The sequence below is a fragment of the Notolabrus celidotus genome, chromosome 6, assembly GCF_009762535.1.
Source record: "Notolabrus celidotus isolate fNotCel1 chromosome 6, fNotCel1.pri, whole genome shotgun sequence".
NCBI lineage: Eukaryota > Metazoa > Chordata > Actinopteri > Labriformes > Labridae > Notolabrus > Notolabrus celidotus.
Window position 1 is genome coordinate 20,071,389 of NC_048277.1, and position 22,516 is coordinate 20,093,904.

The window sequence follows — 22,516 nt, forward strand, 5'->3', positions numbered from 1 at the left end:
GTTTGTTTTGGAGGGAAGGGGGAGGAGGAGGAGAAGGAGAAGGAGGAAGGGGACGGGGATGAGGATAAGGAAGGCTGGCATATGCAAGGAGGAGAATAAGGCGGACAAATCTCAATGCTGGTGCGGGATTGAAACGGTTAGACAGACATGAGGAGATGTGAGGGAGGGGGGAGAAATAGAACAAACAAGCCCCTCCTGGCCCGTTGCTGCCCCTGACCCCTCATCCTAAAATTCCGTGCCAGCAGCTGGAGTTGTGAAGCAGCCATTTTATGAATGAGGGTGGGAAGGAGGGGAGCGAGAGATGGAGAGGAGTAAGAAAGGAAGGAGAGCGCAAGAAGGGGAGGCGGGTCAGGTTGTGTGTTGTGTATGTATGTGGGTGGGTGAGACGCGGCTCCGAGGCGCTTGTGGTGGAGCTGGTTACGTGTGTATGTGTATGTGTGTGTGTGAGTGAGGCTGAGGAGGAGCCTGGGGTAGGCCCACACACATACACTCCTGCCTCTTCACAGGCTTTGTGTGTTTGTGTTTTGTTCATGCCTCTGTTGAGACACTGTGCAGTCTGCAACAAAAGGCCCAATTTGGGGCTGTGCTTCCGCCCCGGGGGCTGCTCGTTTAGCAGCCGCAGCAGATCAGTCCCGACGAAGAGGAGTAACAGGGAACACTTTCCTAAGAGTCCTTACCGGCTCCTCTGAAGAGACACTTCCCGCTTTTTGTGTTGCAATTGTTTATCTACAAGTTGTGTGTCATCACTAAACATACGTTTTATCTGACCTTGTTGTCTCAGTCAAGCATGAGAACATCCTGCTCACTTTTAAATGTGGAGTCCTGGTGGGGGAAGTGACATTTACACAACACTTGATGTGCACTATTATTTTGTTGAAGCTTCCTAATACATGAAAATAACACTTTTATATTCCTTACTAGAATAAACAAGTAGTGTTCTTTCTTTAGAGAGTAACTTACACAGAATCACATTTATTCACATAGAAAACTTGAATGTATCACTTGTATTTGGGGTCACTGAGAGTGTCGTTTCATTGATGCTAATGACAGCAGACCATCAGATTTGTAAGCTTCCTGAGATCTATTGATCCCTCACTCCCCTCTTGCATCCACCTTTTACATCCCTGAAACAATGCTGGCGTGGCTGTCCTCGTGTCTCTGCGGGGAAGTTGAATCTTCAAGCCTGCTCCACCCTTTCATTTGTATTTTCTTCTGGTGCTGAAGTGCTATTTACCATCCTGTTATGTTTGTTTTTAGAGACAGCAATAATGTTCCTGGGTCAACTTGACCCGGGGCAGTTTTAATGATTCAAAAGTGTCCGAACCCCAAAAAATCTCGGTAAAATGTTTTTTAAATGTAATTATTAACTCCATTACTAACCATTTAAATTAATATTTAGTGCAATGGTGTTCTTTAATCCTCACAGATCATTGTTCAATGATGATAAACCACTTGTTTTTTCAGTAAAATGCACGTTAAAACTTTTTTTAATGTACATTGAAAAGCCCTAAATATAAATACGATAGTTTTACATGACTTAGATTTTTGTTTATTTTATTTTACATTTAGAATTATTTTTTTTATGTAGTGATGTTGATAAATTAACTGCTGCCCAGATTTTTATGATGCTGTATTTATCTGGTTTGGAAGGCATATATTACCTAAGATGGAAGGAACCACTGAATACCACTAGCCTTCCATCCACTGTGACATTAGAAATGTGAAATAACACTTTTAACAATTTTTTAAAGGTTTTTGAACTTTAAAATGGGTCAGTTTGACCCGCAACATAACAGGAGGGTTAAAATAAGTTACCTCTGTTGCTGAATGAGCTGAAAAGATCTTTGTGAGAGATACAGAGGAGGACGGAGAGAGAGCAGCTCTCATATGTTTGCAATTGTTTTCTTTAAATATTTTGCTTGGTGGCAATTAATAGCGTATTCCCTCAGTTCTGCTCTAAAGGCTATACATTATAAGTGTTAAACACACCAAGAGACATCCCTTCAAAATGGTTCCTTGTGTATTATGAATTAATTATCAACTCATAAATGCCCTTAAGAGCCAGTAAGCTTTCACGAGACAGGGTCAGTGCAGCTTTTCTGTAGTCATGCTCATTCTGTCCATACAGCAGTAGGTAGCAGGTGCCATTAGCCGGTCAGTCACTCAGTCATTCAGCGGCAGTCATGTAGTACTGCAGGTAATGAGAGCTGACACGGAGTGACAGTGCAGACAGGAGGACATGCTGTCACTATAGCTCAGGGACACAAGGACGTCCTCTGGTGTTGTTTACTCCTCACTGTGTACATTAATCCATCCGATACTGCAGGTGAGTGTGGCTGCCTTTTCCTGCTCCTCCCCCCACCAGCACAACTTGAATTCACACAGTGTGTAAGAAAGAGAGCCTGGTGTAAGGTCTCATATTCTCAGGACAACTTGGTGAACCCGATGTTTTTCCTCCTCTTGAGGACAGGCCATGGAGCAATAACATGCTTCAGGTGTGCCTGGACGACCGTCATGCAGCAGGAATGTGCTCCTGCAGGCGAAGTGGTGGTACGCTCCTTTGATCCGAACAGGCCCTCTCAACACTGACTCTGAAACAACAGGTTAATGACTGGATTAAATGCTAATCATCAAAAGCTTTGATCATCAGTTGTTGAATCATGAAGAAATTTGTTGAGTTAGTCATTCAAAATGTAGGAATAACCCTTCTTAAATTCAACTATCAAGCTGTTGTAAAATTCTGGCCATGTCAAACACAGAGTTATTAAAAAATCTGTGGATTTTTATTTTTTAATTAAAGGTTGCATGTTGATTTTGGTGTAGTGTGCTCATTTTCTCACACTCCAAATTCCCCCTTCCTCGCCTGCCTTTCCCGCAGACACTTGCTGTCTAAAAGCTCAGCAGAGAACAGCGAGACCCTGCAGCAGTGGGCTAGTTAGGCAGATATCCATTGTGGTGCAGCAGATTGTACAGGACACACACACACACACACACACACACACACACACACACACACACACACACACACACACACACACACACACACACACACACACACACACACACACACATCTCCTGTGAGAGGGGTCAGGGCAGAGTAATAGTAGCTCTAATCAAACCACCACAAGACAAAGCAGTGCTTGGGAATTTGGCCTGGAAAACAGCCTGGAGCCAGAGCCAGCACTTTGATGGCTCTCTTTGAGTGGTAGCTAAGGATATGGTCTCCTGTTTCCTGTGTTTGCTATGTGTCTCACTGTGTGTGTGTGTGCAATGTGCATGTGTGTGTGTGTGATTGATGGCTCATTGATTGAGCAGCGTGCTCCCGTTCCCTTTCTCAGCCAGTTATCTGTTCCCTGGCTGTCTGTAGCCAGCCGCCCCCCCGGCACCGGCTGTTTGAAAGTATGCAAGTGTGTGCACATTCATGTTTGTCTAAGTGCATTCTGGAGGAAATCACTCATCTAGCAGGTGTGGATCCTCCTCTCTCGCTCTGGCCACTTGTCTCATTGTTCAAATGTAAGGACTGGATAATGTGTAGCACAGAGTACACTTGAGCTGAGACAATATTAAACGTTTAATTAAGATTATAATGTATTAAAAATCTCTTACAAAAGGCTCTTTGTATGAGCACCTGCATGGCTTTTTGTGCAGGTAAACACTAGAATCACATCTATCCTCTATTACCAGGCGTAGGGATTTCTTTTTTTCTGAACCAGTTCCAGAGCCGCAGCAGTGCTACCGTGGAACAGTAAATATAGCCTCAGGCCTTCCATTTGTTACAGTTTATGATGTGCAATTTGGCGGCTTTCAGACCAATAATAGTTAACAAGACATTTATGAAATAACTGCAACAAATTACTGCATCTGGGAACAGCTTGGATACCCTGCTTCTGGAAGTAAATTTAGAAGCAGCTCCTCCTGCCCATGCAATTGGTGCAGTGTCCTCTTTCTGCAGGTTCCCGCGCATATGTCCCTGGAACAGAGGGATCTCTTAGGAATGATATAAAACTGAAGTGAAGTTATCTATTTGGACGACAAGACAATTATACCATCAGTTGATTATTGACCATGTAGGCGATTAAAGTCCATATAAAGAGAAATAAACCTCTTCAGACTTATGTTTACATTCTACAGTGCTCTCATACTGCTGCAGCCTGGTCCGTTGAGTTGTGTGAGATCCATAACGACAGGAAGACAAAGGCATATTTTCTGAGCATGGGGGCTCCAAAGTGGGCAGCCGTGTCCCCAAACTGAAGGGGAAAGTTTTTCTGTGGCCTTGAGAGCAGTGAAAGAGAGGAGGGGGATTGTAGCCCACTGTTTTCAAACTGTGTCTTTATTTCCCCCCCCGACTGTGAGTGTGCCACAGCACTCCACAATAGAGGCCATTGTTTGTTTGGGGAAGAAAGCGTGGGTATTTTGTTTCAATCATTTCTCAAAGTCTTGTGTTTGACACGGTGGGGGCTCAGCACTTCCTGTGGTCGGAGGCAGGCTTGTTCTCTGTGCCCATTTCCCTGCCTCTCTGCTGGCATCTGTCCCCTCTGCCCTCTGTGTCATTCTGTGAATGGTCACATTTACAGTATATTCACACCAGAGGGGTTTGAAGTAATGAGGCTGCAGCTTTTATCCGTCCACAACAAACAAGATGGAAGCAGTTTGGAGCGTTTGTGCTCAGGGGGGCGGGCAGTGGTTCGGCCCGCCGAGTTGGTCGTCTCTCAATCAGAAGGTTGGCATTTCGATCCCTGCTCCTGTAGTCACAAGCCGAAGTGTCCTTTAGCAAAACACTGAGCCCTAAATTTTTCCTGGTGACATAATTAGCGGTGTGGGAAAGCCTATGAATGAGGTTAACCCATACTGATGCCCCCCTACTAAAGCAGCCTCTGCCTTCAGTGTATAAACGTTACCTTTGAGCATTTACCGTCTGGCATGCTTGTCCCATTGTAGTTGGAGGTCTTTGAAGTCCACACAGAGCAGAGAAGATTCTTCTCTATCCACCTCTACTCCATCAATACTTCCCACTACAGCCCCCCCCCTTCACCTCCTCCTGTGGCACTCCAGTGACATTTCACCTTTCCTGCGTGTGCTGACTCCTCCTTAATCCGCCTAAGAGCTAATCTCTCATGAAGGGATGTGATCCTGGACTGAACGCTGCATCAACACTGACTGTGGCATTTGCAGACTAGCAGGCCAGCGGATAGCTAACTCTGTCATAGGGTTGCAACTTGCAAAGGGGTGGAAATTGTCTGGTAAATTTCAATGGGAAGTTAAACTGGGGAGTTTTGGAAATATTCCAAATTGGAAACTCTCCATGGGAATTTATGGGAATTAACTGGGAATTGAGGGTAATTTAATGGAAAGGTATCATATCAATGCACAAATATTTTTTTTCTTATAAGCAGACATCCATCCAAAATAAAAATCATCTGTGCATGTGAGTGAGGAATGCACAGTGCATGTAGGGGGCGTCGTCTCAATAGCCCTGCAGTAAGCAGTGTGGTATGTACATGTGATTGAGCAATAGCATAGATATTCAACTGCACTTGCATGAAATCTGGTTGTTTTAGTCAGGATTATGCTAAAATATATTTTCCCCAATTATATTTAAGTTCCCTATTAAGAGCCAACGTTCAATTTAATAAATTCCTGGTTTATTCATATTTATTCCCATGGAAAGTTTCCAACTTTGAAACTTCCCGGAATTTTGCAACCCTACTCTGTCACACTTTTGTCCCCTCCACCCCTCTCATCGTGAGACACAGAGAAACACCTGTCCGGCACATGGATCGATCCCTCATGGTGAAGACCTCCACAAACTTCCACGTCTGTTTTGATATACTCTACAAGTAAATGGCCTGATTTGTCTTCTTTTTTTTCTCAGCACATCTTTAATATATTAAGCACATATTTCTCAATGTGTGTCCTCCTCCAGTCTTTTACACTTTTGCTTCATTGCTGGAGACATATCATAATGCAGCCGAGCTGGTAATTTCATGAGCTGTCTGCTAGTGAAAATGTCAAACGTAGTCTTTCACCAGAAAATACTACGAGGCCTGATGTACCAATCAAAAGTCCTCACATGACATGTGTTGATTAAGAGAGGCTAGGTTGAAGCTGGAAAAAATCACTGCATGTGTGAGAAGTTACAACATTTCTGTGTGTGTGTGTGTGTGTGTGTGTGTGGCTGCTATATCGCTCTTCTTTTGTTTTTCTGCTCTTTTCTTCCTCCCCTCTCTCTCTCACTCTTTCTGTCTCTCTCTCTCTTTCTCTACTCTTCTTCGGAGCAAGAGTGGCCATGCAAGCTGAGGTTCCTAAAAGGGGCAAATGAAGCTGACTCTCTGTGTGTGTATGTGTGTGTGTGTGTGTGTGTGTGTGTGTGTGTGTGTGTGTGTGTGTGTGTGTGTGTGTGTGATGGAGAGAGGGAGGAGGAAGAAATGAACTCTCCGCCCACCCTGAAAAGAGGAGGTGAAAAATGGGGATAGAGGCATGATGTCACTGGCAGCCAATAGGAAGTGAGGGCTGGGGACTGTTAAGCTGTCCGGCTCCATCCACATCAGCTGCCCTCTTCTGCTGTTGGGGGGGGGGCTTTATCCACAATCTGGCCTATCTAATCTGATCTATCTCTGTATCCCACCTCTGACCTTTGACCTTTCACCAAAGTGCATGTCTGGGGCACGTATAGCCAGGTCCTCTGCTCTCAGTCTGCAAGTCTTGTAGGGATTTTCCAAGCTTAATAAAGTCGTGTCAAGATTAGATTGGGTTCTATCAGTTCAGTGGTCCCCTCTATCACGACTCTACAGCATGTGTTTGAGACCAGAAGTGAATGGTAGACTTGCGTCATGGTAAAATCTGATTAACACCCAAACTTAGGTGGAAACTGAGGAGCTGTGTCCGCGCTGAGCCTGTGAGAGAAACTTACTGAAAGTGACGTAACCGCCAATTTGAGACTTGTAAACAGTGACGATTTTTTTTACACTCCACTGTGTGGGCTTTGTAAGACTGCCATATTTGGGGCTGTTGTTACCCAAATACTAATGAGGGCATGCTTTTATGAGCTCCCCCCCTTGCACTATTTACTGTAATCGCTGCCTTTACATTTATATGGTAACTCACTCCTGCTGTTTGGATTGTCAGCTGCATGTGCTCAGATTAAAAGGGATGTTTAAGGTAACGGCGCCCTTACTTCTGGTATTCAGGCAAACTCTTTGAAACAAAAGGATCAAGTGGAAATCAGCACATTGTTAAACGTTGCCAAACATCCCCCACGACTGCTCCTCTTTGTTGTTATCAGTGTGCAAACATGACACAAAGTCAGCAGTAAGTGACTTTATTTTTTCAGTTCCTGCAAGCTGGAAGCTTTTAACTCCCTGAACAGATAGGGAATAGGTAAACATATTTGAGGTTTGTGTTTTTCTGAAGGGGAAGGTAAACTCCTGACAAGCCATCCTCATGTGAAATGAAGCTTTGTATACTATGATGACAAGATCAGCTCCTATTCCAGTGATACAATCTGGGAACATGGTATCATATTAAACCATTACACTTGAAAGGAGTCGCTTAAAGTGTCCGTGCAGGCTCTCCATGTAAGCAGAACAGACATACTGCCCTATTATAACAGATGTTAACTCTGGGCACAAATGCTCCCGCAGCTTTTCCTTTTTTTAAGAGCAAGCGAGTGCAGCCTCACAAAAAGGATCCTCTGTGTACTCTGAAGAAACTCACTGTAAAAATGAAATTAAGTGGAGGAAAAAGGAAACCCTAAATCCAGATGTCATATTTGAAGTGGCTAATGGGACTGTGCAGAATGTCAGGCTCCACTGAGGTGGCAGACACCACGGCGTAAATATCCTAAAGAGGGACAAGGGAGATGTACTGGAGAAATGGGATTTCACTGTAGTCTGTGTGTGTGTGTGTGTGTGTGTGTGTGTGTGTGTGTGTGTGTGTGTGTGTGTGTGTGTGTGTGTGTGTGTGTGTGTGTGTGTGTGTGTGTGTGTGTGTGTGTGTGTGTGTGTGTGTGTGTGTGTGTGTGTGTGTGTGTGTGTGTGTGTGTGTGTGTGTGTGTGTGTGTGTGTGTGTGTTTGTGTGTGGAGAAAACTGCAGTCTGACGCACACAGCAATGAGTATAATTTACAGTAAATGGTCCCCTGTGTGAGCTCAAACATGCAAACAATAATACACACTCATAAACTCCAGGATCTACAGTCCACCAGCTATCAGCTCAGCAGTCCACAGATAACCTTTTCCGTGTTTGTGAAGCACTCTGTTCTAACCTGCTATGAATGCCTGCAATGAACACAAACTTATCCAGTCAGCTCAAGGCAAATGTCTCGATGCTTAATCAGGATTAGAGCCTCCTTGAAGTCAAAGTGAAATGAAGATGTGTCGTTTTGAATCCAGACGTCATGCCAGGAGCAGGAATGTATGCCGGACGGCGTGCCAGGTCGAAGTCTGGGCACAGCATGCTGCAGATGGTCATCTACAGAAATAAACCCTGGCGTCCAGAGCCGCTACTATTCTGATGCTCTGATGATGACAGGCTGAACCAAGTTGGGGCTGTGAAGTGCTTTCATGGTTAAGGTGATATAGACACGCATGATGAACACATTGCAGCAGAATGCCTGAACGCATTGAATAGGGGGAAAAATGATTTCCTTTTACAGTTTTTGTCATGAGGGTGGAACCATCTGTTCTATCAGACAGGTCCTGGATATATGAGCCATGTTTGAACATGGTTTCATAAATCAGATGTAGCTGCAGATTTTTCCTTAGATTAGTCTACATCAATTTGATGCCAAACAGCAGAAAGATACCAGAACTGTACGTTGCAGCTAATATGCACACTTCTATCTAAACTAATTCATTGCACGTTTTATCTTCATCACAACAATGGCTATGGTTACATGTGCGAGTTCACTGTTTGCATGGATGTTAAACAGAATGATCTGGGTAGGATGTGTGTGTTCATGCATCAAGCCTTTAACCATTCTGACATGCGAGTTGTTCTGCCGGTCTAATGCCAAGGAAGAAACAGTTTCTCCTGCCTGTGTCTGTTGGTAATAACACGGTTATCGCTGCGTCATTGTACATAATGTGTTACAAATGGTGCTGCTGCAGCACGCCTACATATTGCTCCTCCGCTCACCCTGTGCTGTGCACAAGACATTTTGTTCTCCTCATGTCTTGCATCTGTGACTTTGGATGTCTGTTTTAATTATTATTATAAGTATGAGTATTTTTTTTTTACCATTGAGATGTTGAAGAAGACTGTGTAGAACTACTTTTTTTCCCCTCAAAAAAATACTCATTAGGAAACGTTAGGAGAATTGATAAGGAATTGGATCGATAAGCAAAATCGACAATGGCATTGACATTGATAAAATCGGATCAATTCCCACCCCTAGTTGTCACAAGACATCGCACATATGGTGCAGTCATAGCACTGAATGTAAACACTTCTTATATTTCATGTATATGGTAACTTTATTAAAAAACAAAGTTTTTATTGGAGTGGGCTTGATTGAGTTGATCCATATGTCTGGAGGTGCTCTCCCGGTAGCTGCCTGCTAGAGGCCAGGTGGGTACACATCCCGGTGTTAGACTGTACCTGCAACCATCCAGCACCTGAGCCAAACAGAGCAGGAAATGTTTATTATTACGTGTCCAGTTTGTCATGTTTCCCACTAGGTTGCGTAATTAACCCTATTATGATGATACCATGCACTGTTTATAAAAGTAGCCAAGCGTTATACTGTAGCAATTGTCTTCCTGGGTGTCTCCTCCACATTCACAGAGGGGATCAGACTGCAGTGTGTAGGAGGCTGAAGAGACGTGAGGCTTGACATGCTCTCACTAACCCTCAGCCAGTCACCCAGCTAGCAAAACAGCACTGCCAGGAAACACTGCATTTAATGATGCAGATCTGGGAAGTCAGGTATTTTTAGAAGCCACTTTCAGTGAGAGGAAACACCTCTGAATCTGTGAAGAAGGGGAAAAAAAGCTTGAGTTTTCCCAGCATTGCTTTTCTCAAACTGATGCTTATCTTAGCATCTTAGCTGTGCAGTTTGTCACCTGCTCTTCACTGAGACTGACACAATTTCTGACAAGAGTTGCAGAGAAATCATATTAACAATATCATTTTGGAGATGATGTTCAACCTGTTTGTTAGCTTAGTGAGTTCTTATTAAAAAACAGATCAAGTCATGACTGAGTCCTTAGAGTACGCTGAAGAATTGTCCACTCTAATGAAGACAATAGCTGCAATGGCCTGTCTCTATATGACCGTTGAGGGCCAAACAGGGACTCTGGGATGTTGCACTCACCAGAAGTCTGGCCTACAGGGACTCAAGGGTTCATCTTGGGCCGGGGCTAAGTCATGAGGTTAGACCCCTCTGGTGTTTTCTACACATACACATTTGGATTCCCTGTGATGTGGCCTGTTTTAATAAGAGGCTGTTTGTTTACACTTATTTTGATTCTTCTAGAACCCCCTTTTTCTCATTAGGATTCTGCTGCGGCACCAAAACCAAGCTCTGCTGTTGATTTGCCTTTGTACTTTTACATTTAACCAAAACACAGCGCAATTCTGGCGTTTCTGTGCATGATTTTACGTGAGCACGAGAGGTGCGACATGTAAACAGAGTGCATAAGCTTCATATGCACACACACACACACACACACTTACATACATACAGTGTTGTTACCTCATACAATCTCGGATGCTGACTCAGTATGAAACAACTTCTGTATCGTATACGTCGATGATGTGGTGTTGGTGTTTAACAGTCATGTAAATGGACTTGTACTTATATAGCGCTTTTCTCGTCTGTCTGACATGTCAAAGCTCATCGCATTCACCCATTCATACCCATTCACTCACTGATGGTAGAGGCTGCTAATGTAAGGAACCATCAGTATTAGCTGATCTCTCATTCGTACACATTCAGACGCTGAACAACAGCGGGAGCAATTTGGGGTTCAGTGTCTTGCTCAAGGACACTTCGTCATGTGACTGCCAGAGCTGTGATTGAACCGCCAACCTTCCGATTGTAAGACGACCGACTCTACCCACTGAGCCACAGCCACCCTCAATAAGCATTATGAAAGAGCCACAGAGGCTATGTTCCTGATGCTGCTTGTCTGATTTTTGACCTTTGACCTGATTTTTGACCAGAGAAAAACTGCTGACTCAGTTTTCATGAAACTCGATAACAAGTAGTAGAGACTTATGAACTCCATAAGATGGATACAGGGCCGCGAAAACAATTAACTAAGAATGTGTGACACATGTTCCAAAAAATTATATTAGACATAAATTCTTCCAGACATAATCAGCTGTTGTACTTCCAATTCCACGGTCAGTATAGCTGCCATGGGAATAGATTCTTATCAGCCTCCTTGCGGTAAGAATTAACATTAATTTGAACATTCCAGTTGACAGTGAAAGTTAAAACCTGCTTATTTCTTGTAATGCACAGTAAACTGAACATTTCCATTGAAGGTGATATTAGAAAAGTTGAACAGAACTTCTGCAGGACTATTCATGTTGACGTTTCTGTCCTCATTCAGCTCCTCTTCTTCTCGAGGGTTTGCTTTTTGACACACCTTTAAACATATAAAGGTAAATGTCACAGCTTTAACATTGTGGCTGCCTTCACTACTGCTTATGGTTTAACTGATGGGTAACTTATAGCTGCACTCACCAGCTCTGCTGCTGTTGTTGCCTGGATTGCAGGACAGGATCTTACTCCACCTCCCCAGGAGCTGCTCTCACATCTGTGCCCACTAACTGTCATTATTTCCCAGCTTTGAAGACTTGCATGAGGTGGAAACAAATGTTTCTGCCACAGTGTCAACAGGCTGAAGTGGAAATATGTCAGGCTCCTTTCCACCGGTTAATTTGATATGACTCGAGTGATCATATCATCCCTGGTGTTGCTTTTGCTGTTGCAAGTTACTCACCCTTGTTGTTGCGTTTTGACCAATCAGAATTGAGTATTTAACATAGCCAGGTAATCATGTTTGTTTCATTCTTATAATAAGTTCCAAATTGCATCAGAGTATTCGTGTAGATTCTATTTTTCATTCTTTAGGGAAGACAATCTTGATCTTCTCTTACTCACTTTTTCCACTGTTTAAACTCTAATAGCTTTCAGACCATCTTCTTCCTCTTTAGTGATAAACGACAAAGTGTTCTCACATGCGATGCTGCTGCATACCTGTGTCCTGTTAGTAAGTGCAGTACACAACAAAGCAACAACAAAAACAGCAGCAGCTGCAGGATGGGCTGAAGCCCGAGGGCAGAAGGAAGGTCTGTTTTTGTGCGTCGGTAAATGTGTGTGTGTGTGTGTGTGTGTGTGTTGTTGTGACTGAATGCGATTGAGGGGGAAATGCCACGCATGCCTGAACACACAGACCAGCACATAGTTGTGTGAAAATCACATTGCTGGTCTTTAGTGGGCATGGGAGTGGAAGAGACCCAGAAACAGTGGGATGGGGAGGAGCGGGCTCACACACACCTTTGTGCTCAGGACTGAACAGAGATTTAAAACAAGCTTTCCTGAGCCAGCTGTCTGCATGAGAAAATCACATCATGACTCTGTGCACTGTTCCCTCGCAGTAAAAAAACCCACTCAGATCAGCAGAACATGCATGGCTGAAAAGGTGAAAAACACTTTAGATCAGATCAGTCCATCAAGTCTCTTGAGTCTCTAACTCCGTGGAATCTGTGATGCGGTTTGACTTTGGCTGTGAGTGGAGGAAGCATCCTCTCTCTGGCCGTCTGGGCTGATGTGGTTTAAACAAGTGTCTGGAGTGATCCACTGAGGGCTCCCAGGGAGGATCGGGTTGCCGGATGAGGATGTGGCCTGATGGAGCTTGGGGAGTTTGGGGGGGTCAACCCACGATCCACGCTGCAGCGGCCCCTGGTAGGCCTGCTGTCTGCTACTGTACTCCTGTTTAACTTCCTCACTGTCTGCTCCTGTTCTCAGTTGTGGTAACCTGAGTCTGCTCAGAGTGGGAGGCAGTGCAGTAGATTACTGTAGTGTGCAGCAGAGTGAATACTTCAGTAAATGGAGGTGATGTGGAGATAAATGTAATCACGTCCTAATGGAGCTTTGCTCCCGTTCATATTGTGGAGCAAGAACAGGTGGTGTTATTGACACTTTAACTGTGCAGCATCTTCAGTATCGCTTTTTACACCATGCAATCAGCATAATCACACATCATGTCCAATAAAAGACAAATATTTTTATAAAGTTGGCTCATCCCATTTGGTTTGTGATATTTTCTACGTCTTTTGTCTGGGTTTTATTATTATTATTTGTTCATTATCTACTTTGTAAGATAAGATAAGATAAGATATCCTTTATTCGTCCCACAACGGGGAAAATTTAAGTGTTACAGTAGTAGGGCTGCCACAAACGATTGTATTGATAACTGACTAGTCACCGATTATTTTTGTGATTAGTCGACTAATTGGATCATACGTAAATTGCAGCTTATCGCACCAGCATGCAGCTGCTCTTATATAACCATCATTCATTTCCAGCTTGAAGGGTTTAAGGTGTGTGCTAACTAAAAATAAAGACAATTAAGATGATAGATCATTCAACTTTTAATGAACTTTGCAGCTTGTAGCAGCATTTCTGACATCTTTTAATGTGATCGTGCAAAATAAAATGAATAACAAATGGTAACAAAGTTGTCCATTGAAGAGGAACGTATATTTTTTTTAGCACTGTAACGTAGGGTTATAAAATATTAGTGTCATCACATTTCCTATTCAAACATGACATCACTGTTAAGTAATTAGCTCACTGTTGACGTTAATGTTAGCAGCTAACTAGCCCATTAGCTTACCTAGACGACTGTCCCTCTTCGTCAGAAATTGAATCAGCCACGACGTGCTTCCTTTTCAGATGCTCGTGTATCGCTGTTGTACTGCCATGGCAAGTTCTTTGCATTGCACATTCTTCTCTTTTATTTTGGAAAAATGCTCCAAAACTTTCGAGCTCCTTAGCCGGCTAGCCATGATACTGTTATGGCATAACTTTTCCGGTGACATCACGGCTGACCCCGATTACCACTACTGCGCATGTGCGTCAAGGACAGAAAGGCAGACAAGACAGCGGAAGGTACAGCGGCAGTTTTGAGAGAAAAACAAAGCTTCAAGAAGTAAACGGTGACGGCGATTATTAAATAAGTAGCAGCAAAGGAGACAGTGCAAAACAGTGTAAAGTAAACAAGAGCATATAAAATAGCAATTATTAAAAAGTTATTAGCAATTAAAATTAAAGAAGTAAAAATAAGCATAACCTACAACATATATATACAACGTATATACACAAATAAATAAATACATTTACAAATATTTCCAAAACCAGTGACGTGGTGAAAAATGTGCACAGACTTGTAGCCTAGGTATAAACAATGTACAGAACAGAACTGAGAAGATGGGTAGAAAGACGTATTGCACATGTAAGTTGAGAAGGATGAACTGAGATGAAGTAATTATTGCACGTTAAAAATAGATCAGTGTAAGTCTGATCCTCTGCTTTGTATCCTCTCTTTTTTGTGACGTCTCTTTTTATCATAAGTCGATTTTTGCTGATGTTTTCTGAGCAACAAGAAGGAAAAAAACAAATCTGCTCATACACATCCTGTCTGTCTTTAATTCACCCTTGCTTCCATCACGCCCAGTCATGTTTTGTTTTTCAGCTGGCATTCCACATAAGGGTCAGCAGTATTTACTGGGGTAAAGTGACTGGGGCTTGTGGTTGAGTAAGCTACGTCTGTTCAGAATCAGGTCCTCCTTTAAGTTATGGTTTCTCCGAATCAGTGGAAAAGCCGTGCTTAATCACTATGGTTACCGACTCCCCCCCCTCCTCCTCTACCCTCCCACCCTACGCCTGCTCAAGAGAGGACTTGTTTACCAGCTCTGCTCCAGACTCAATAACATGTCAGTCATCGTGATTAGAACCTCCCCTTCCCACCTGCCATTGGTCGAACTCATGGCTCCCAGTTTAACCCCCACCCTTCTCTTTCCCGACACCCTCCTCCCCTCGGCTCCTCCCCTTGAGCCCCACTGTGAATAATGAATGATTTCCCAACTGTCTGTCACGCTTCCTACTTATCTTTAATGACACAGGGAAAAACATACCGTGCTTTGATATCTTCTTCTTCTTCTTCTTCTTCTTCTTCTTCTTCTTCTTCTTCTTCTCTTCTTCTTCTTCTTCTTCTTCTTCATCTTCTACTCCTTCTACCTCGTCTACTTCTTCTCTTCTTCTTCTTCTTCTTATTCTTCTTCATCTTCTCATTCTTATTCTACTTCTTCTTCTTCTTCCTCTTCTTCTTCTTCCTCTTCTTCTTGTTCCTCTTCTTCTTGTTCCTCTTCTTCTTCTTCTTCTTCCTCTTCCTCTTCCTCTTCTTCTTCTTCTTCTTCTTCTTCTTCTTCTTCTTCTTCTTCCTCTTCTTCTTGTTCCTCTTCTTCTTCTTCTTCTTCTTCTTCCTCTTCCTCTTCTTCTGAGGTGGCTGTGGGCTGCTGGCAGTAAATGCATCACCAGCCTTCTAATGTAAACAGTGTAGTAGTCGACTAACACAGCGTGCTCTCCAGCAAACAGAACATGACTCGCATTTAGATGAGGAGAATGCTGCACTGCAACCCTCTTCCTCTCATGCACCGGCTTTTTTTATTCAATAAAAAGTGATGCGTTCGTTTGAGAGTCTTACTTTGAACCCTATGACCCATCCTCCTACCTACACACACACACACACACACACACACACACACACACACACACACCACACACACACACACACACACACACACACACACACACTCACACACGCATATATAAACACATACACACATTGCCAGGCAAACAGTGCTGAAATCTAGCCATCTTTTATCAGATTGAAGCTGCTTTTTTGTCAACACAGACTGTGGGGGAAAGAGGAGGGGTTCACACTTGGTGGAAGGTTCTCTGGGTCACATGACCCCGACCCCCCTATCAAGCCCAGTTAGACAGAGGAACACATTTGATGATAACCACATTTTTTACTCTGCTGCAGCCACATTTAACATGTTTTTATTTGGATCTGAAAATGATATTTACATCCTGGCATGTTTTCCGTTCTTTACTGTCACTCATTTGTTCCTCTTCCTACTTTGCAACACACCTCAATGATCATGTTTGCAGCCTCAGTAACCATTCCATTTCACATTTCTGCAGCATTTCCTGAAGTTATTGTGCTGTTGCTGCAAGGAACAAGGAACTAATGGTCCCCCCCCTTGAATCCTCTGCAGCCTAAAACATTCTGCAGATTCTTTGCATAGCCCTGCGACGGATGGATGCCTTTAGAATAAAAAATAAACACATAGCACTTGTCTTTTACTCAGGCTGTTAGGGATGCCTCTTCCAGCTCTTGTGGCTGCATACAAGGCTGGTGGTTGGCAATGGTGAGCGACCCGACTGTGTTTGTTCAAAGAGGGAGGGGGGTGTTGTGTAACTACTGTAAGAGGGAAACATCAACATAAACCTCCCCACCCTCACTCCCAGCAGTTTGACTTCTTAAACTCTGCAGCGTCAGATCATTATCAAAGTTTTGCTTCTTCAGTTTCTTCTCCGTAACAGTCGCTTGATGTAACACAGCGTGCACTAAAATGGGGTCAAATGCCAACCAGCTGATGCCTCCAGTTTATTCCTGCCCGTTAAACTACTACGAGGATACTGACGTCTAATCTGCAGAGGAGCCCCTTGTTAGGTAGTCCCTTTCCTTTGAAGTAGTGGAAACCCACAATGCCCTGCATAGCTATGTAGAGAGAGCAGCAGCGTGGAAATAGGGCCGCAATTGGAGCATCTATAAATAGTGGATTGTATCCTTGATACGGTGGGTTGTTTGGTCACACTGTGAAACCGGGTCGACTTATATGGATTTAAGTCAGCAAACGCCCCCTCCTCTTTGGGCTTTCTTCTGGAGGAAGGTATGCATGTTTGGAATTTCACTTCATTGAGGAATCTGTTAAAATGTTGCAGAAGGAAAGTAGGAACTCATCCAATACGGCTCATTAGAGTTTGCCTTGGCTGCCCCCTTTTGGTCAGAATCCAAGAAAATTAAGCCTCACTCCTGTGACTTTCTCCCCCCCCCACTCACTATGCACATGTACATCACTGGTCGGCTTTCTTTAAACACTCTGACGCAGGGGTCATATTGCAATCAGATCACTGCTGTCATGTGAGGGCCTGTGCGTGTTGGCATTTTTAGTTTTAAATAAAGTCTTTGCCAGTTATTTTGGATCGGATCCTGACTAAGTTAAACAGACTGTTCATGGAGTACTACAGTGCAGGTCCTCTTCTGGTGTGGCAGAACATGTACGTAATGTGGATCTATGCTTAACACAGGGGAGGCTAGATTGCTTAAGACTCTCAGGCCATGCAGGAATGAGTCAAGGTCTGTCTTATCAGGAGGCGATATTAGAAATTCCTGCAGTGAATAAAATGCCAAAGATTTCGTATCAGGTCTACTGAATGAGAGTCTCTCATTTTGGTTTGTCCTTTGTTATTGAACCCTGAAGGAGTCGACCTTTGTTTTTCTTCTGTATGGTTAGATTTGACTTCATGTGAGACAGATTTACGTGGACTCCAGAAACTGTCAGGAGTGGGACTGATCCGTTCATTCACTTCCCCCATGTGAAGCTAAACTGGAATAGCACTGTGGGAGTGTGTGTTTGCTCTGCAGCACTGCTGTAGTGCTCCGTCATTTTCTTAACCTACACAGATGTTTTGTAAAGGCAACATGAAATATTCATGCAGAGATTAGCTCAGCAGCCGGCTTCATTCTCTCTTGCTGACTGGTTCACAAAAGAGAGCCACCAATGCTCCGACACCCGCCTTTAATTTAAAAGCAAATAAACAAGCAGAGCTCCTTTTCCTCTTTTTGCCTGGCACACACACTTATTCAAATACCAACATGCATGTGCACACGTCACACACATGCACACACACATGCATACTTAATAATGCATGTTAAATGAAGTCAAACTAGCAGAGTCACTGTCTTGCAGATTGTAATAACACACATGAAAGAGACTGGTGAAATGTGTGCTTTAGAGTACTTTCTTTTTTCCTCATTATGTGCGACTATATGTGTGTGTGTGTGTGTGTGTGTGTGTGTGTGTGTGTGTGTGTGTGTGTGTGTGTGTGTGTGTGTGTGTGTGTGTGTGTGTGTGTGTGTGTGTGTGTCTGTGTGTCTGTGTGTCTGTGTGTCTGTGCACATTTCCTTCCAGCTCGGGCTTTGCACCAGGAGGCGGTTGCTTAGGAACCAGGAGTGGTGTGCTTTTTTTTTTTTTCAGCTCCGTTCAGTGTAGTTCAGTTCAGCTTTATTGCCCCTGTGGGGGAATTTGTTAAGCAGTAAGAAAGAGCAAAACAATAAAAAGTAAGGACTTAAGGCCCTAATATGCAAACAACACAAGGGCATGGAGGAGAAGTGGGAGGGGTGTGAGGTTTACCTGCCTGTGTCATTTCTAATAAAACGGCAGTTTTTTTTAATCAAACAATCAATCAATAGTTCTTATGATTTTCAGAATTATTAAAGAAACTTTAACCCTTGACTCTGTCTTTCCAAGAGCAGCCTTGTATCCTCAAATAAGGGAACAATGATCATTGTCACCTGTGCTTTCACAATCATTCACCAAGTTACACACGCACTCACACAAGTGCACATATCACACTCACACACACACACACACACACACACACACACACACACACACACACACACACACACACACACACACACACACACACACACACACACACACACACACACACACACACTCTCTCTCCAGGTGCCTTTTTCAATGGAGTGGACTCATTTGAAAGTAGGACAGCCCTGCCTGCAGTGTCTCCACATTAGTTAACAGTGGGAATCATCTGCTTTCCCTCTCTTTACATCTGCTTTTTCCAAATTGTTTCTCTATAAATAGGCTACTGTGAAAAAAAGCTTTTGAACATTAAAAACAGATGCTTTCCATCTGCCATTTGTGACTCTGTTGAGTTAAGTGTAAAGCCTATTATCAGGAGAGGTTGGAACGGGAACTGATCGAACTGCTCTCATTTCATAAATGAGAGATTCAGTTAAACTTTGCTCTCTTCTGGGTCAAAGTTTTGAATTGTCAGGACTTTCTTTTTCCGAGGTTGATTTATTAAGTGGTCCTTTTCTTGGCTCAGTTAAATAAATCTGACAAACTGTCAGGGTGCACAATCTGTCATATGTCTTATTGGTCCACCCTAAACTATGAGGCTTATTGATAACATATTGTTATGAGTTTTGGTCTCTCAGTAAACAGTGAGGAGCTTCTATTATTCATGTTGCTCAGACTTAATTTGAAACACCCCACATCATCATTTTACTGCTGCTTTTTTTTTTTCCCTCACAGCCTGGGAGGATGAGCATTAGTTCACTTTGAAAAACTTCAGTTCAAGTGGGAATAAGAGTTGAGCTGAAGCTGAAGTGTCCTTTATAACATTAAAGAAAAATATTAATGAAATACGTGAATATGTTGTGTTCTTAATACTAATCCACTTCTTAATTCAAATTGACAAAAATGTTAAATCTTTCTTTGTTAATATTTGGTTGCAGATTTGGTAATCAAACATGAGGCAAGCACCACATTTGTAAATTGTGATTAATCATTAGATTTCAAAAGTTGACCGTGATTTATTACACTTTTGATCACATTTAAAAGTCAATTACTTTGCATGTTTTATTCATATTAATAATGTAAAGCAATTCTTACCAGTATCTTGATTTGGAAATCAAATTAAACCAATAAAAGGAACTTTACGATCTTGACTTTTAGATTTATTGCTCAAATAAATGCTGCACTTCTACACCAGTGTGGTCTGAGTCTTCCTCAGTGCTGCTGACCGGCCTGCAGTCAGCTGCCACCCATTTAGCAAGTGCTGTAGTTGTTCTGCTGGCTTTGGTGATGCGGTCGCATGCCGACATCAGTCTGATTTGCTGCACCTGTGTGCTTAGCTTGTTGTTGGTGGTAGCTCAAACTCAAAGTACTTTGGTGATATTTTTATTCCGTTTAACAAAAAGTGCATATTACTTTTCACTTGTATTACTTCAAGTGTCTGGGAGTTTTTTTAAATGGAAATATGCCTTTCAAAAGCATGGTGATGTTATTATCTTCCATAACAGAGGCAGCAGGAAGATGCTGCGGCAGCTAAACTACAGTGTCCTTTAAGGGAGAAAATAGAACACAATAGAAAAAAACTCCGGCATCTGCCTTTTAAAAAAATCCGACGGCCGATAAGAGATCAATTTTAAATTGATCTTTTATCGGCCGTCGGATTTTTTAAAAAGGCAGATGCCTGGGTTATTTTGGCTTAAAATTCACTAAATCACGTGTCAGAAATCGTAGCCTAGCTTGCGTTCCATTTCTCTCTGCAGTTTCTCGTCACAGGGGCCGAGCTGAGCAGCATCCGTTGTGGCCCCCACACTTACTAGTGATTTAAAACTCATACAAGCCCACTTCAAAAAAACTGAAATACCCCCATAAAACAAAGATAAGTGAAAGATTAACATTTCAGTTATATTGAAATTTTGTAAAACTTTATTTACTGTAGAAAACTTTAGGGAGCTATTTATTTGTTTAAGTTTTCATTTAACTTTATAAGACATGCTGCTGAGCCTGGGAGCTCCCTGCACTTTTTGTTATAATTTTAAAACAAAGATGTCTATTGTATAAGGTTAAAAAAAACAAAACTTTAACATGTTGCAAATCTGAAAAGCTGTTCAATAAACATATGTTTAAAGGCATTTAAACTAAGTTAATTGTTGGAGTTTGTATTATTCAAAATTTTGAAGCCAATATTTCCCCTTTTACTGCAAATGAATATCAACTCCAAATATTGGTTATCGGCCTTCTTGACTACTTATAATCAGTATCAGCCCTGAAAAAAACATATCAGTCTATCTCTAAAAAAAACAAATACTTTAAATTTACATCATGATTGACACATGAACACTGCCAGCTTTATTCTTCTCTTATCATCAAATATCATTACCATTAAAGTCTAAACCCATCTGTTGTAATCAGTCCTGTCTTGTTCATGCATATTTACAGAAGCATAGATACAATATGGACACTCAGTTGCCAGTTTAGGAGATTTGCCTACACTAAACAATACGTTCCACCCTTATTAAAGAACTGTGAGGAGTTTTTTTGCTGGTTATGAAACAGACTGAAATTATTACTGACATCCCTTTGTGACCTACAAAAGCAAACAAACCCATCAGCATTCAGGCTGACTATTTCTGTATGTGTAATTTTAGTGTCTGAAACTGTGCAGGGGGCAGGGGGTGGGGGGGTAGTCTGACAAAACAGCCTCCTTTTTTTTATGACATCCTTCGTGAGTCATACGTTTGACTCTTACAATAAAACAGGGAGAAATTGCTGCTAGTGGTGCTGTTGAATTGTATTGTGTTATATCGACAGGTGTTTCTGTTACTTATCAACCCCGTGAATAAGGGCAGGCTCAATGACAGGGACACATCTGTTACTCCTTTACTGAGATATGGAGCTATTTCATATTTGGACATAATATTTCAAACACAATCTTGGCTTGATAAGTTTAACTTTCGTAACTTTTCACCCATATTGTCATAAAAAAAATGTCTAGCAATGCAGACGTCTGCCACTCGTCCTAAACTGACCTCTGCTCCTATTTTTTCTGTCTCCTCCAGTTTGCCCTGATCACTGCAAGCTCGCCTGCACAGACAGAGGGGAGTGTTGCCACAGCCAGTGCCTGGGCAGCTGCACTGAACCCAACAATGACCTGGCCTGCTCCGCCTGCCTCCACTACCACCACGAAGGTCGCTGCGTGCAGGACTGTCCCACTGACACCTACAAGTTCGAGGGCTGGCAGTGCATCACCATGGACTTTTGTTCCCAAGTGCACCTGCCCGGCGACAATCACTTTGTCATCCACGGGGGAGAGTGTATGCCTGACTGCCCGCCTGGCTTTACACGCAACGAGACCAATCGGTAAAGACGTGTTCCTCACTTCTACTTTAGGTCCTGGTGATGAGAGTGCCACAATGAGTGTACATCTTTTCTTGAATAGCTTCCTAAAATTAATAAGTTGACATTATGTCCAAGGTCAAGGCTTTCTCAATCAATCAATCAATCAACCTTTATTTGTATAGCGCCAAATCACAACAAACGTTATCTCAAGACACTTTTCCAAACATAGGAGGTCTAGACCACTCTATGCCAAATTATGAACAGAGACCCAACTTCAAGACAGGGTCAGACTCAGTCTGACCCCACCTTAATCCATCATGAGCATTGCACATTGCAGTATTTAGCTAGTTTCAGTGGCGAGGAAAAACTTCCTTTTAACAGGCAGAAACCTCAGGCAGAACCAGACTCATGTTAGACAGCCATCATGCCTCGACCGAGTTGGGTCTTGAAAGAGGGATAGAGGGGAGTAAGAGAGAGAGGTGATATTGATGA

At 42.8% G+C, this 22,516-nt stretch overlaps 1 protein-coding gene across 1 annotated transcript in view; it reads left to right on the forward strand.

The window, feature by feature from the left end:
• Positions 1 to 22,516, forward strand: part of igf1ra (insulin-like growth factor 1a receptor) — an 87,295-nt gene that overhangs the window by 40,763 nt on the left and 24,016 nt on the right. Inside the window, exon 3 of the mRNA XM_034685051.1 lies at positions 21,745 to 22,045. Within this exon, the coding sequence (XP_034540942.1) occupies positions 21,745 to 22,045 (301 nt within the window). The remainder of the gene's footprint in view (positions 1 to 21,744; positions 22,046 to 22,516) is intronic.